The sequence below is a fragment of the Nelumbo nucifera genome, chromosome 1 (assembly GCF_055504915.1).
Source record: "Nelumbo nucifera cultivar China Antique chromosome 1, China Antique-T2T, whole genome shotgun sequence".
Lineage (NCBI taxonomy): Eukaryota > Viridiplantae > Streptophyta > Magnoliopsida > Proteales > Nelumbonaceae > Nelumbo > Nelumbo nucifera.
The window spans coordinates 6,015,899-6,032,822 of NC_142649.1; the positions used below are offsets into that span (position 1 = coordinate 6,015,899).

Genomic DNA, 16,924 nt, shown 5'->3' on the forward strand with positions numbered 1-16,924 from the left:
AAACCATTTGCTTTCCATTTAAAAATTATAAAAATTAATTAAAATAATAAAACTAATAGTGGCCCAATTAGAAATATTATAAGACTCCTACTTAGGGATGACCATTTATAACTTATCCCAACCCGATTAGATCTACAAAATTTCAGACACAAGCAACTATCTTATTCTGAGCTAGGTCTAACTCAGATTTGCACCAAGCCCTACATAATGCAAGCACTAGGTATGACCTAAGCTAAGCAACCCCTAACCTCGACTTGAAAGTTATAATACATATATGGTAAATATTAATACATAATATTAGGTAAAAATTATAATAATATATAGATAGAATTTTTATAGCATACTAAATTTAAATAAAAAAATTAATTTGTAAGAAGATGATAGTTTTATAATTAACATAGTTTTATAATAATATATAGGTCCTAGGCCTAGACAAATATTATTACACTTGGGGTGTAGGCCAGGTTGGGCCAGACATCCTTAAAATTCTGTTAACATTTACCAAAATATCAAAACCTGACCTGAGATATTTTATTTTCTTGGTTCCTTTGGCTACAGAATTGGGGTATCCCATCCTCCATAGCACCTTTGGCTATTATGTTAATAATTTTTATCTAAAAACAATTAAAACCCCCAAAATAATGCATGCATGGGTTGTACTTAGTGTGGTTCAGTCCAATTACGAATTTCACATTGCTCTTAGGGGTGCAACTTGGGCAGATTGGATCAGGTTGATGATCAACTCAAGTCCAATCTGAAGTCTTAAACCTTGAGCTTGGGTTTAGATTAATTTATTTATGACTACAACCTAATTTTATATATTTACTAATATTTTTAAGTAATATTTATAAAAAATGTAACATTTAATCATTAATAAAGTAAAATAAATAAAATAGAACACTAACAAATAATATGGAAAAATAATTATTTTATTAAATAATTAACAATAGTTTATTATTTTTGTTAAAATCTTTAATATAATTAATCCAAATCACTAAATTATTTTGTGACAACTTACTAAAATAAAGATTAATTATTTTAAACTACAATGCATTCCTTCCTTATAGTAGTTATCATTTTCTGCTGTTTCACTTTCCCTTGACAAATCACGTGCATCTCACGGGTCCCACTAATGTGTGATAGTAGCACTATATACCAACCAGAGGTTCTCTTTCAAGGCTCTCACAAGCACTTCAACAGCTGTAGAGGCATAATATAGTTTTCTTACAAGGCTCTCACATTCCCTCTCCGTTCTCTCAATGTCATAATTCCCAAGATTTTTCAATCCTTTCTGGCAGCAAGATTTTCTCATAATGTTGATAAATACATAAATACAACCTGGTGTCTTACCACTTTTATGATATATAGGTTAGATGGCAATCTCACCTTGGTTACAGAGCAAAGTGCGAAAAAACCTCTGTCTTGAATGGTTTTCTTGGCCATCAGAATAATATAGGATTGCTTTTCTTGATTCAATAGAGTATGCAATGGTCCTAAATCTCTATATACTTGGTGATGTTAATATCCAAGTTACTTGTCGCTTTTTCTACCATATGAATGATGGTGATTTGTTGGGACAGTTGGGTTCATTTGATTGGTATGCTTTTATATATTGGCCAAGGCAGATAGATGACAGTGAGAAGCATGTAGAAAAATGAATTTCTACCACTTGATGTGTTATTAAATGCAACTTCTTTTTCACATAGTTTGTGATTCTTCTCTTGCTTTATTTGTTTTTCTTTTGTCATGCAGAGATGAGGCCAGCTGAAATATATTTTCCGATGCGTGGAGTCTTTCCAAAGTCCACAGAACAATTCATTTGAATCCGTTTCCTACCAAAATATTTGATTTATCAACATATAAATAATTTACTATTTTACTATCATTTTTATTATGGTTATATTATCAAAAACCTAATTTTAAGTTGTTATTTATATAAATAAAATGCCAGTATAATTGGGTCTGACCCGATTATAATCGGAACCATTCTAAATCTATGATCTTATCCCAATTAATAATCAGTTTGGGACCGGATACAGGCTATTCCAAACCAGACCCAACTTGTTGGCAGCCCTATTTTGGTTATAAATGGGCTGTAATCGGGTCTTATCTATCTGATTGTTAGGGGCACCGCCGCACCAGTCATTCCACAGGTCCAATCAAAGATAAACAAAGTTGTGAGTTCCTCAAAATTCTCAAACGTAGTTCTATCATTCCTAAATAAAACAGTCCACCTCAGAAATCTGAATTGCAGCCCCCTCCTAGTCTATTAGTAGCCCCCCTAGAAATCTTAGCTCCACCCGTAGAAATCGATGGGGCAGGATTCAGTCAATCCCTAGAAATCTTTATCTCCACCCTAGGGGTGAACTGAACTATAAAAGCCCCTACATTAATGCCTACTATTATAGTGACCTACACAATTTATTCATGAATTAAAGAAAATTATTTGAAATAGAAAAAAAAGAAAATTAGAGGCTTGAATCTTTTTAAAATTTTATTTATATTTTCCTGAGTTTGCATAGTTTTTTCTTAATCTTTGGGACACCCAAGTTTGTTCAAATTTCTCTTTGTTTTCTCATGAAGCTTCATAGAATGCTCAGATTTCTAAAAAAGTTCTAATGGCATATATGATGAGTAAAAGTAACTGTACCATTTATTGCCATTAAATTTGAATGCTTAGGCTCAATTTGGAAACAGTACAAAATACAAATATATATAGTACAAATACATACAAAATACAAGGTTTTGCACTCAACATATTTGTATTTGTACTTCTTCCAAACTGAGCCTTAAATCCACCACCATATAAAATGGAGAATGTGGAAATGATTTCATTTTTGGATTTCAAGAGAAATCATTTCATTTCCAATCTTAACTAAAAATCTAAAATGGTTTAGTTTTAGATGAAGACTTTTTATGTTAACTCAAAATGGCATGACATGAAAAGTTAATCCTGCAACATAAAATGCTGAAAGAAATGCTAAGAATTTTTAGTGAACAAAATGCTTGATGCCAAATTATATTTAAAGAAGGGTCAACTCCACCACTCTCTCCATCCAGCCAATGTTTGGATAAGAGTAATACCCTACTTTCAACGCATCTTTCTTGATATACTTGATTGTGAACACTTTTATGATTGCCTTTTGCCGCAGGAGTGTATTACCACTTGCATGCATTTTGTAAAGAAGTTTGGTATAGAAGGGCATTCCCTTTTCTAACCCAAAAATGTGCTTCAAAATAAAACTGAAATACGCACCTCAAATGTGTACTGCCAAATTACGTAGAGTAAAAGGCTTGACCCCAGTTTAAAATCATCTAAGTCTTAGGCTGCATTTGCATTCCTTCTTTTAAGGACTTATCTCCTTTTTGCAATTAAAATGCCCATATGAACAGAGTTTGAACTGGCAAAAGGAGACAAGTCCTTAAAATAAGGAATGCCAAATGCTGCCTTAGTACACTTAACGGAGATTTTATAAATGAAAAAAAAGGAAATAAAGAGAATAAGAAGTTCCGTACTATAGAGGAAAAAATTCCAAAAGCTCCTTTGTTTTTTTATTTTTTGTTTTTCTACAATTATCCATTCATTAACACATATTTACAGCCTTGTTATATTTGAGTGAAAAATACATAGAGCAAAGTTGAAGGCGAACTAAATCAATCTCCAAAAGATCATATCCTTCTGCTGGAAAAATAATCTTTTAATCTGTTGTACCCTGTCCGGAAGCTGAATGGCATCTTTGCTGGTTGCCCCGATTCCATTGCGTTTTGGTATCTATAGGCTACCTGTCAGAGGATTGCTTTATGTGACCATTCAGAGCTCAATAATCCTTCCAAAAGTTGATGGAAATTTATATACAATTAGGGGGGGGGGGAGCCCACAGAAAAAGAACAATTTTCTAGATAGTTATTTGTAACCCTTTTAATCAGTGAAATGCCTGATCATAAAGTCGACCAGCTTACCTAATTAATATTGTTAATAAGAGGATTTTCAACATGGACAAGTCCCAAGGTGAGATGCCCAAAATGGCCTAACTATTAGGTCAAAGATCCTCCAAGGTCTTTGTAGAGATCTCAGATCAGGGCACAGAAGGGTGGTCAGCTGGTGCTACTTTTCACACCACAGGGGTACTTTTATTGCTTTATTTTTTTCTTTGTTTCTTTCCTTTTTAAACTGTGGACAATCTTAGGTAGTATCTTCGGTTATTCATTGATGATATTTCTGAAGTTCTAATACTAAATAATCATTACAAATTTCTTGTTTGCTGTCTTCTTGATACCCACACCAGATATTTTGCATTCAAATGGTGGCTTGAGTTGTTAATTTGTCACCACACAAGTTGAAAGAAGGTTTTGGCATTTATGATATTGTACTTGGATATTCTTTTAGGGAGTGAGTTAGAGCATTCAGTTTCTGGAAAGTTGTCTTGCCCGTTCAATTTGGCTTGGCACAAGTATTGATGAATGCATGTAGTAAATCCCATGGTTTGCAGGTTTATCGATGGTCGAATAATTAGCAAGAGTGGTTGATCTCACAATGATGGCTCCACCCATGGTGAACATTATTCTCCCATAGTTGAGCAATTGGTGATTTCCATAGCCTAACCCACTCATAGATGGCTCTTTATTTGGTTGGTGGTTGAATGAGGTTCTTGGTGCATATCAGCATGGAGATATAATAATGACTTCCATTTGAGGGGGAGTGCTCAATGTGGATAACAAGTCCACAACCTAACGGCTTAAGCTTGTGGGTTAAATGTAGAATTCAGCTTTTGTGTATTAGTGATATGCGTGTGCACAAACTCCCTAGTACACAAGTTTTTGCATCAATGCAAAACTTTAAGACAGCATCTCTCTCTTTCTCTCTTATCTGGTCAACATATAAACCATCTATACTTATTACTAGTGTTAGACTGCTTATTTGTTATCTTTATTAGTGAGCAGTAGGGATACTTGTAATTTTCTTTTATGTTTTATTCTTCTTTTCCCCCTCACTTAAATGAGGGTTTTTACTGTTTTGCATTCAGTAATATTAATAATAAAAACAGGGCGGCAGTTGGGGTCCGTTAACATCAACCTTTGCTCTTATAAGAGAAATCAATAAACACTTCAAAGTGATTACCCTCTGAAATAGGAGGTATCCTGCATCCCTGCCTCCAGTTGCAGTGGTTTGCGTGTTAGTAGTATTTTTTTAGGATCCCTTGGCGATTCAAAAGTGGGGTTAATTCCATCCGGTACAAGTCAATAGCTTAAACAATTGTTTTTCCCAGAGGAGATAATATGTTGAAATATTTAGTTTTGGTCAAATTCATGTTGTTGAGATCGGCAAGGGTTTTATGAACTGTTTGTGTTTTTCGGTTTTTCCTGAACTGCGGCTCCTAGAATTGGTGCTCCGGCTTTTCGTTTTTGCTGGTTAGTATTTATGTGTTGGTTTGTGGTGGACTAAGTTGAAAAACGTATCAAAATTAGATTTTGGTGGTTATGGCATCCTTTGTGAGTGAAATTAAGGCTGTCCAAATGACTATGGTGAAGCTTAATGGTGCAAATTACATACCCTAAGCAAAACCCATTGAAGTTAATCTAACTGCCAGGGGTGAATTGAAATATATTGAAGACAAAAAGTTGGACTCAGGTACTACTGGATAATGATTGGGTTCAAGAAAATACCTGGATTATGACATCTTTGGATAGCATGAAACTGCACATGTGTCAATCCTGGATACTGCTAAAGAAATTTAGGACCATGCTAAACAGCTTTACTCTAGACAAGATAATGTTATAAGGATCTATCAGCTTTATCAAAAATATTTTCAGCTGCAACAGGGTGACAAGACTGGGGAGTATTATGCTAATCTCAAAAGTCTGCAGTGAGTTAAATTCCTATTGCCACTGTCAAATGATTTGAAGGTGCAGACAATGACAAAAAGAGACCAGTTAGATGTTGCCAAGTTTCTTTTAGGACTAAGAACAGAGTATAAGTTGGTTCGTGCACAAGTTCTGGGTAGCAGTGAGGTTCCTACTTCATCAGATTTTTTTCTAGGGTGAGAGGAGTTTCAAATCCGCAGGCTGATAAAACTTCTATATTACAGAAATTTGCTTTAGCAGCAACTAGGGGTGGTAATGCGTGGCAGAGGTGGTAATGTTAGGGGAGGTGGTCATGGTACAAAGAGGTGGCTGTGAAGGTGGTAGGAATGTAGGGGCTGATAGAGGCCGAGGCATTGGAGGACATGGTATATGTGTGGATGTACGCATTGTGAGCATGGACACACTACAAACTTCTGTTATGAATTTACATGCATGTGTGAGTTGTGAGTTGACCTATATAAGCAGAAATTGGTGTGAAGTTTTCCCCTCCTATTAAGTTGTTCTATGACAATCAAGCAGAAATTCATATATCCTCTGTTGTGAGACTAGCAAGCCTAGGAATAAGAACTATTGGCAAATGGAGTAACAGGAAGAAAAAAAACGTAAAATAGAGCAACACAAAACACTTTGGAGATTTACATGGTTTGGCTTATAGCCTACACTTATGGGCGTCAAAGGAGGAAATCCACTATTTGTCAATGGAGATTTGTAACTTTTTTTTTTCATTTTTTTGACAATGGAGATTATTATTACAGTGTTCACAGCCTTCTCACCAAAACCTAGCTCCCAATACACCCAAAGTTCCCTCTCCTATATCTCACATACACTCCCATTCTCTTTTCTTGGCTCACAAGACACAAGATAACCTTTTGAGCAAGATACAAGGCTATTCATATGAGAAAACTCCAAAATGGATCGGCTCCACAACACTACTAAGTAATGGATTTTACAAGTCCTGCAAGATCCTTGCTGCAATTCCAAAGTGCTGCAATTTTGGGATTGGCGAGTCCAGATGACTAGCGAGTCCACATGATTTACGAGTCCGGATGACTAGCAAGTCCCACCTATCTACAATTCTGGATAATTTGTGATTCCCAAGTGCAACTAACTGAATTACGATTCTTTTAACACTGCAAGTCCATACCTCTGTTTCCACCATAGACCACTGAAATTTTACATTGGGTTTTTCTCAACTTTGTTGGATCGGGTCATGGAGCAGATTTACAATTGAAATTCATGGCACCAACACAACTGGAGAAGTTGTCACTTCTTATGTGAGGTCAGAAGATCAGCTAGCCGATCTCTTCACCAAGGTTTATGCTAAGCTCGAATGAATCATATCTGTATCAAGCTGGAACTCTATGATATCTACGGTCCAGCTTGAGGGGCAGTATTAAACTTATTTATTTGTTAATTTTATTAGTGCTGCAGAAATGATATAGTTGTAACTTATTTTTATGTTCTATTCTTTTTTTTCCCTTACCACTTACAAAGGGCTGTTACTGTCTTTTTACATTCAATTATATTAATAATAATAAAACACGGCGGCAGTTGTGGTCTGTTAACATTGACCTCTCTGCTCTTCAGCCCTTTTTATCTTATTCTTCTTCTTCAACTATTCCTACTTCTGGACCCTTTTTCTGTTATTTTCTTCATTGTCTAGACTGTTTTTCAGGTCCGTCACAACTCACAACTAGATTATGGGATCATTTAATGACATTCTTGGGACCTCTCATCCTCTATATCTTGTTTAACTGGTTTGAAAATGGATTCTTCGTTACCCTGATCTGAAATTAGGTAGGTGGTCATCTAATGACAGTGGAGTCAAACAAAATAGAAGTTTGGAGAAGGCTGAACTGATGGGAAGCCAAAGTGGAGAAGTTTTTCATTTGGTGAGTAGATGGAAGTCTAAACTGATTATTGAAGTGAAGAAATTTTTATTTGAGAGCAGAAGGGCCAGAGGAAAGAACCTGTTAAAAATTAGGGAGGATAGGAAGGCCACGATACTATTGTTTGAGGAAGCAGTGGCATGGTTAAAGGGCTTTATTGATGGTGTTATACAATTGGTTAGGACAATAGGATGGAAAAATGTCTTCGAACTGGGAAAGAAGAGGTACGAAGTGGAACTGAGATGCAATGGTAAAGGCTGGTTCATCATGGTCACAGAATATTTCGACACAAGAAGACAATTGCTTTGCTTACCGGAAGGGAATAAGAAACAAGGTTGGATGGCCTTTGCGGAGGGGTTGCAGCAGTTTCTTGTTTCTGTCGATGTGGTGTTGGAGCAAGGACGAAGTTCAGCACCCATTAAAAGCCTGGAGCAGCCGTTGAAGAAGGCTCGTGCAGTGATGGTGAACTTATTTCGAGCTCTAATACAGGGGTGAAGCTGTGGTTTGAGGGTGAGAAAGAAGACTGGGAGCAGAGAATGGTGATCTCAGCGAGCAAGGAAATACAAGATTGGAGGAAGGTCCTAAACTCAGTGGTGCACAACTTGAAGCTGGAGTCCGAGGTTGCTCTGAAACCGTTCTCAGACAGTAAGGCAGTGTTGAGAATTGATGATGAGAAAATCAGGGGATTTACATAATTTGAATGTGAAGATAGTTTGATTCAGATTCAAAACTGGAAACGGTTGTGTAATGAGATGGAACATGTCTGTGGAAGTTTCCTGCTCAAATTGGTAGGTCTTCCCTTCCATCTCTGGAGTGAAGCAAATCTGGGAAATATTGTGAAGCTGCTGGGTGGAGAAATGGAGGAAGTCCCTGCAAGATTTTCGTGCCGCTGTGGTTAGGATGGTCAGAGTGAGACCGGAATCGCTCCCAAGAACAACAGAGGTTCTTGCTGAAGGTACATGGTTTAAAGTATGGTTAGTTTCAGAGGTGGAGGCAGAGCTTTGGGGGATGAAGATCCAAGGTAGAAGACGATGCTGACGTGGAGGGTTGGATTACTAGGGGCTACAGCTGGAGGGTAAGACTGAACATAGGGGGCAGCTTAGAAAGGAAGCTGAAAAGTTGGTGGGAGAGAACCAAAAGCCACGAAATCTATTAAAAGAAATAAATTCAAAATTTTTTGAATTAGCTGGTAATTCGAAGGGACAAGACACCTCCGGTGGTCAAGTACTCTCCGGTGATCTCAGGCAGTCAGAGCGAAGCTCAAGTACTCTCCGGTGGGTGCCTCGTGCAGTTCCTGAAACACCCAGGGAGGGGCGAACATCACAAGACAGACCAAACCCCAGGTACGATCGAGCTCATCTCGAGGAAAAGGATGGTTTTGACGAGGGCTGGGTGGACTGCGAAATGGAGGAAGAAGACATGGAAGAAGTTTCGGATAGCCAGTCCAGTTTAGGCAGTGTTTTGGGTGAGAAGTTTTCAGAGGAAGAAGCTGCTGCAACTCTTGATCTGGATACATTGTTCTTAGAAAGACCAGGTGCGGTAATGTCTCACCGTGCTAAGGAAGAGCCATACATTGTTGTCGCTGAACACATTTCGAACTCTGGGGGTGGAAACTCTAACTCACACTCAGAAGCTCCATCTCAAAATCTCCTTGCTGAACAGGTTTTTTGTAAGGGATCCCTCGAGACTTCTCAAAAGCAATACAGGGACACAGTGGGGAGGCATAAACAGGTGGGTAAGAGATGTGATCTCTGTTTAACAGAGGCGACGGAAAGGCTAACTAATCAGAACCGAGCCTTGGAACCAGATGGAACCCACATTTCTTGTCAGGGCCAGACTGTTTCTGTATCCAACTCCAGCACTCCCAGTCTTCCCCACCACAACCCGGGTAACCGTGTCCTTTCGTTTTGTGATACTAACTGTTGCTCTTTGACTTCCGTGCCAAATACAGATCCCAACCCAGAGGCTGCAGCCCTTGAAGGAGGGGATGAGGTGAGAGAAAATAGAAACAACAGGGAGGGTCAGGAGAGAGAAGTAGGGAATGAAGGAGAAACAAAAAAAAGAAAAGAATCCTGGAAATCCTACAGTGTTTGTTAAATGAAGAAGTGGTGGAAAACAGTCAAAAGGAAGGGTCAGAGGGAGTTAGAGTAGAGGGTTTTGAGGAGGAAGGAGATAGAAGTGGGGAGACAAACAGGGGAGGGAAGTAGAAAGTCAAGTGTAAGAGATGTAATTAGTGAGGATTCTGTGGCAGGTTTTGTACAGAAATTGGGGTGCAAATTGAAAGATCCAAATGCTCTCAAAGTATTTTTGAAAACAATGAAAGAAGAAGCAAAATCTAAAAGGAGAAGAGTGAGTGAGGCTGAAAGGCTGCTGAAGGAGGTGGGAGGAGATAGAGGTTTGAAGGTTAAAGGAGAAAGAAGGAAGAGGAATAACTGAGGGCAAGAGGGTCTAAGGGGAAAGAAGATAGTTAGATGAGGATCTTAAGCTGGAATATTAGAGGTTTGGGAAGTGCTAGGAAGAGAGCAATAATAAAAGAGGCCATCAAGAAAACAGACCCAGATGTGGTACTTTTGCAGGAGACCAAGAGAGCAGATTTTGACATTAGGTGGGCAAAGAGTGTCTGGAGAGGCAGGGGGATTAGCTGGGCGGCTCTGCCTTCTTGGGGGTCTACGGGGGGTGTTGTCACAATGTGGAAGAATGAAGTACTCATAGGTCAGGAAGAGTTAATAGGCCAATTTTCAATTTCCTTGAAGTTTAAACAAGTGAAGGAAGTTGTGGGAAGAACTAGCCGATATAAGGGGACTATGGGAAGGGCCTTGGTGTCTTGGAGGTGACTTTAAAGTAATAAGATTCCTGGAAGAGACAAATAGTCCGAGGCGGAGATCGACCTTGAGTATGAGGAAATTCAATCAATTTGTGGATGTTTACGAGCTTAAAGAGATCCCACTATCACACAGCTGTTTTACTTGGTCCAATCTCCAAGTGAACCTGATTTGCTCCCTTTAGGTTTGAAAACATGTGGCTAGGACACCCGGGGTTCATAAAGAAAGTCAAAGAGTGGTGGCTAGAAAGCAATCCAACAGTGAAATGGAGTGGAATGAGGTTTCATAAGAAGCTCCAGTATTTGAAAGGCAAAATCAAGGAGTGGAATCTATTAGAGTTTGGGAGATTAGAGGAAAGAAAGCAAATAGTGGCTGCACAAATTGAGGACTCGGATGGCAAGGAAGAAAGGGGTTGTCTAACAGAAGAAGATAAGGAGCTCAGATGGAAATTGCATAAATAGTTAGAGGATTATCTTATTCGGGAGGAAATAGGTTGGAGACAAAAATCAAGGTGTAAATGGCTGAAGGAGGGGGATAGGAATACCAAATTTTTTCATGCGGTGGCAAGTGGAAGCAGAAGAAGGAATTTTGTATCATGTTTGGAGATTGAAGGGGTTACAATATCCACCCAAAGAGAAAATAGCAGGGGCTTTTGCAAATCACTTTAGGTCTATCTTTAGAAAACCCCTAAATAGTAGGGTGTGGATTGAGGGTATGGAATGGCCAACTTTGCAGATAGAGGATAGGGATTGGCTGGAAAGGAAATTTGAAGTGGAAGAGATAAGGGACATAGTGTTTTCTATGGATAGATCAAAGGCACCAGGCCCAGATGGTTTTACGATGGCTTTTTATCAAGATTGCTGGGAGATATTAAAGGAAGATCTGTGGACTGTGTTTGATGAATTCCACTCTAGAGGGGTGATCAACCCAGGGCTGAACTCCACTTTTATTGCACTGGTTCCTAAGAAGAGGAATGCATGTCACCCAAAGGATTTCAGGCCGATCAGCCTAGTCAATAGCCTTTATAAGATTATCACGAAGGTGCTGTCCATCAAAATAAGGAAAGTGCTCCCAACAATTATAGCAGATAATCAAGGAGCCTTTGTGAAGGGGAGACAGATAACAGATCAAATTCTGATAGCAAATGAGAACTTGGAGGAGTTTAAGAGATCCAAGAAAAAAGGGGTGATTTGTAAACTGGATTTAGAAAAGGCTTATGATTTGGTGGATTGTTCTTTCTTGATGGAGGTGATGACCAATTTTGGTTTTGGGGATAATTGGTGCAGATGGGTCTTGGGTTGTATCAGGAACTGCCATTACTCCATACTGGTAAATGGGACAGTGGTTGATTTCTAGAGGGATTAGGCAAGGAGACCCCCTCTCTCCCTTTTTATTTACCTTGGTAGCTGAAGTTCTGGGGAGACTAATTTATAGAGCAGATTCCAGGGGCTTAGTCAGAGGTCGGAGAGTTGGGAGGGAGCTTGTGCCACTCACACATTTGCAATTTGTAGATGACACCATACTCTTTTGTGAAGCAGGGGACCCTAACAAGATTAGAAATTTGAAGCTCACTATACGACTTTTTGAGAAAATGTCAAACCTTAAGGTGAATTTTGAGAAGAGTTGTGTAGTTGGGGTAAATATGGGCGAGGCGGAGATCTCTGAGGCTGCAAACATCTTAGAATGTGCAATAGCAAATTGGCCCCTTAATTACCTCGGTTTGCCATTGGGTGATAACCCTAAGAAAGGTGAGTTTTGGGTTCCAGTTGTGGAGAGGTTTGAAAAGAAATTAGCAACTTGGAAGAAAAACTATTTGTCTCTTTGAGGGAGAACCACTCTAATCAGGTCTACTTTAGCTAACCTTCCTGTTTACTTTTTGTCAATCTTCAAGATTCCGACGAAGGTGGCTAGTAGATTAGAAAAAGTAATGAGAGACTTTCTCTGGGAGACGGGGGAGGAGAAGAAGGACCATAGGGTGGGGTGGGATATGGTTTGTAGGAGTAAGAGGGAGGGAGGTTTTGGTATCGGGAATATAAGGAATAGGAACTTGGCTCTTCTGGGGAAATGGCTTTGGAGGTTCTCATTGGAGAAGGACAAACTTTGGGTGGAGATAGTGGGAAGTATTCATGGGGTTGTAGCAAATGGATGAGACTCTGGGATTCTGGCAAAGAGTACAAGAGCATCTCCTTGGAAAGCTATTCAAGCTATTCTACCTTTGTTTTCTCCATGGATCAGGTATGACTTGCACTTAGGCAATCTCATTAATTTTTGGGAACATGTTTGGATTGGGGACTCCTCCCTAAAAGACCAATTCCCAAGCCTTTTTGCCCTTTCCACTTTTAAAAATGAACCGATGTCTTCATTCATTGTTCCTTCTAATTCTATTTCTGGGGTCGGCTTGAACATGGACTTGCAAAGAGATATCAGGGACACAGAGCTTGATGGTATCCCATCACTGTTATCCATTCTTGAAGGGGTGTTCCTAGAGCCAACAAAGGCAGATAGTAGAATTTGGACTCTCACCCCCTCTGGTTCTTTCGCTTGTGACTCTTTCTTTAGTGCTCTCACACATTCTTCTTCTTCTAGCTTGTCTTTCCCTGTTAAAGAGGTGTGGTGTCATCCTATACCTCCTAAGGTTGGGAGTTTCTGTTGGGAAGCCTTTCTGAAAAGAGTTAACACAGAAGATTTACTTCAAAGAAAAGGACCCAATAGTTGTTTTTGTCTTCACTGGTGTGTCCTCTGTAAAGCTGATGGTGAGTCTGGATATCACTTACTAATCTCCTGTCGGTTCACTAACATCATTTGGGAGTGGTGTACTTCTTTGTTTGGGTGCAGGTGGACCCCCCCTTCGAATGTGCAAAGCCTATTCACATTTATGCCATTTTGGCCAACAAAAAGGGCCAAGTTTATGTGGAGGTGTATGAGGGCTGCAGTCTGTTGGACTATTTGGGAGGAGAGAAATTCACGAATATTTAAAGATAAGGAGAGAAGTTTGAAGCAATGCTGGAGGTCATCCACATTAGGGTTATACACTGGCTGAAAACCTTGGCTCTGTTCGTAGAATTCTCAGTTGATGAGCTGTAAAGAAAGTAGAAGGAGATAGCAGAACTTGTTCCAATGAGGAAGGCCTCAAATGTTTGTTGGATCCCCCCGCCCCATGACTTTGTTAAACTAAACTTTGATGGAGCAGCTTGGGCAATCCAGGGCCATCCGGAATAGGAGTAATAAGAGATGAACAAGGGAAGCAGTTAGCTATGTATTCTGGACCAGTTGGGGTGGGAGATATAGTCTTAGACTTTGGAATTACAGTAATGAAAAGAGGAAATTCAAGTGGCTGACTAAGGACATGGAAATCCAATATAAATGGGTAAAAAGAAGTGTGAACTCTTGGGCAGATGGTCTAGCTAGACAAGGGGTGAACAGACATTCTTTTTTTTTGGGCTGTCTTGTAATGTTTGTTCTTTTGATGCTTAATGGTTGTTTTTGGGAGCTATGATTGTTTAGCCCCCTTGCCCTGTAATTTTCTCATATTTTTAATATTAATTCAATCCACAGTTATTGATAAAAAAAAAAGGCTTCTTTTGCCTTACAAGGGCAAAAATTATGTGATGCACTGTAATGATAACTCTGGGGAGCATATGGGAAGGACTTACAGAATTTTCTCTAACATGAGACAGTCCAATTCTGTCATTATTGATCCGATCACTATCAGGATAGCACATTGATTTCTAACTGAGGGGAGCTAAAGATGTTCTAACTGATCAGACTGCCAGAGGATGGCAATACTTGGCTAATCATTCATCTCAATGGCAGAGAGTCCTACACTAGTCCCTCTCCAAGTCTCAGGCTCCATTTGGATATACTTTTGCTTTTGAGCTTTGGGCTGTGGGAAACAAAAATGAGCCAAAAAGTGTTTTGAGCATTTTGTAAGAGTTGCTTTTAAAAACATAAGATCTAAAGCCAAAACACTTTTAAGCCCCAAAGCACAAAGCTTAAGTGCCCATTTGGGAGGCTTTCCTGCGACAGCTTTGGCTTTGCACAGTAGACCCTACCTGGATAGCATATAAGCAATGTTTGGTGAAAGCCCAAATTTTCTGTCCAACTAGAAAAGGGGCTTTCTGTTGAAGCTTCTTGCAATGGCTTCTCCAAAGCAGCTCAACCAAAAATGCCAAAGGTTAGAACCGTACCCAGACAACCCTTCCCAAGATTCCAAATAGCTAGGACCAACATCGGGCAATGATTTTTTTTCTAAACTATATGGTATAATATATCTAAAGGTCGGGTCGTGCTTGGGTGGGTCTAACTTGGGTTGGCTTAAATCAGGTTTGAATTACCCAAGGCCTGGTCCAAGCACAAGCCCAAACCCAAGCCTAACATGTACAAAAACTCAGGTTAAACCAAAACAAGTTGCACCTCGACAAGTGAAGCTTTAGACCATGGGCACGCTTAATTCCGAATAGAGAGGTTCCTGAACTGTGTTGCAACAGCTTCTGTTAGAAATTTCACAAGGTCTCCTCCCTCAACTTCCTTCTCCTTCTTAAGTTCAAGATGGCGGACCTACAACAAATTGAAACACCATGATTGTAAGATAGGTTTTAAGGATCTAATTACAACCAAGACCAAACAGGGACATGCAGATTAAGGCTGGGAGAGGTAGCGCTATCAAAAATCAGATTTGAGCATGTTAGAATCCCGTTGTAGTTTCATATAAAGTTATTTGTGGAGATTCAATGGAAAAGATATTAATCAAAATTCAAAACTACTTTAATGCTACTCTGGAGCCAATAATAACAAAAACAGAAAAGACTGGCATTCTTATTAACTTTTAATGATCATTGGCAGATGCTAGTGTAATGCTCATGGATGCCACAGACCTCTTAAATCACAAAGGAATAAGAAGTAACACACTTTAATGATCGGTATTTTGACAAAACTCCCAGTTTATGTTTTATTCACTTGAGATGACATCTCTGTGACAGGCAGGATAGAAGCTACTAGAAGTGCTACCAGGACATTTCATACTTAAGGATTTACGAATTGTTGGCACTTTAACGTGCCTTGCCACAAGAAAGGATTAAAGTATTGGTATCGGGTATTGTATCGGACAACTTGGATATGGATATGGATACGGATACGATACACTTTGGAAACACATGGATACGGATGAAAGATATAAAAATACATGGATATGCTAGGAAAATACAGACAAATATCAGTAATACATCAATTACACTAACTTAAAGGTTAAAATAACTATAAATAAGGTATAAATATATAAGAAATGTTTATTTTAATGGTATATATGAAAAGATATATCACAATTAATATAATGGGATGCATAGATATCATGCAATTTTGTTGATAATCCATCAATTATATAGATCTTTACAAATTAACACATGCATAAATCCATTATTATGTTACTATTCTATTTAAGTCTAAGACACAAAACATATACAACTATTATATTTTAATTACTAATATCAATTATTTTCTATTTTACTATTTTTACTTTTCAACATTAACAAAAAAGTCAGCTAAATATTAAATTTTGAAATGTTTGATAAACAATATATTTCTTTTTGTAAATAATAAATTTTATTGTCAGATAATATCAATTGATAATTTATAAAATATATAATCTTAACTTAAAATATTTCATATCTATATATTAAAAATTTTTAAAATACATATCATACACAAATTCATAATTTTTAATTAAAAAAATTATTCCATTATTAACATTTTTATTCCAATAAATTTTCTGAAATAAGAAATCAATTTTATATAAATTGAAATTAATATATTTGATAGATTCAATATAATATTTTATGCTTGAAAATTTTGTAATTTTTATAAATAGTATATATGTTATTATCAAGTGTAAATGAAATATCAATTAATAATTTATAAAAATATATTAAAATTTTAATATATATATATATATGTATATTCATGTAAAAATGTATGAATTTTAAGTACTAAAATAATTACTCTATTATTAATGTCTTTATTTGTATAAACTTATTGAGAGTAGAAAATAAAATTTTGATGTAAATATAAAATTAGTATAATTTTTTATTTCATTTATAATTATAAATATTAATTTTTACTATTATTCTATTTAATTTTACGTTGAAATTGTTGAACATATTAATATTTGATATGGCATTTCTTTAGATTGCATGTTTACAATTAAGATAGTAAATTATATTTTATTTCACTTCATATCACAAATAAAAGGTGGCTTAGCAGCTTAAGATGCTAAGCTCTAATGTCTAGTTAATTAAACCTGGGTTTGAATCGCACCAGCTGCATTTTTAATATAGGAGTTGTGCACGAATCTATGTG

At 37.7% G+C, this 16,924-nt stretch overlaps 1 protein-coding gene across 3 annotated transcripts in view; it reads right to left on the reverse strand.

Annotated features, from left to right (window-relative positions):
- Positions 1–3,518: 3,518 nt before the first annotated feature.
- Positions 3,519–16,924, reverse strand: part of GCN2 (protein kinase family protein) — a 144,577-nt gene continuing 131,171 nt past the window's right edge. For 2 of the 3 annotated variants that reach the window (XM_010269827.3, XM_088894469.1), the window contains 2 exons: positions 14,987–15,130; positions 3,519–3,783 (listed from right to left, as the gene is read on the reverse strand). In XM_010269827.3, coding sequence (XP_010268129.1) covers positions 15,020–15,130 — 111 coding nt within the window. In that variant the 3' untranslated portion in view covers positions 3,519–3,783; positions 14,987–15,019. Of the gene's footprint in view, positions 3,784–14,316; positions 14,457–14,986; positions 15,131–16,924 lie in introns of those variants that run through there. The other variant, XM_010269829.3, reaches the window with a different exon arrangement.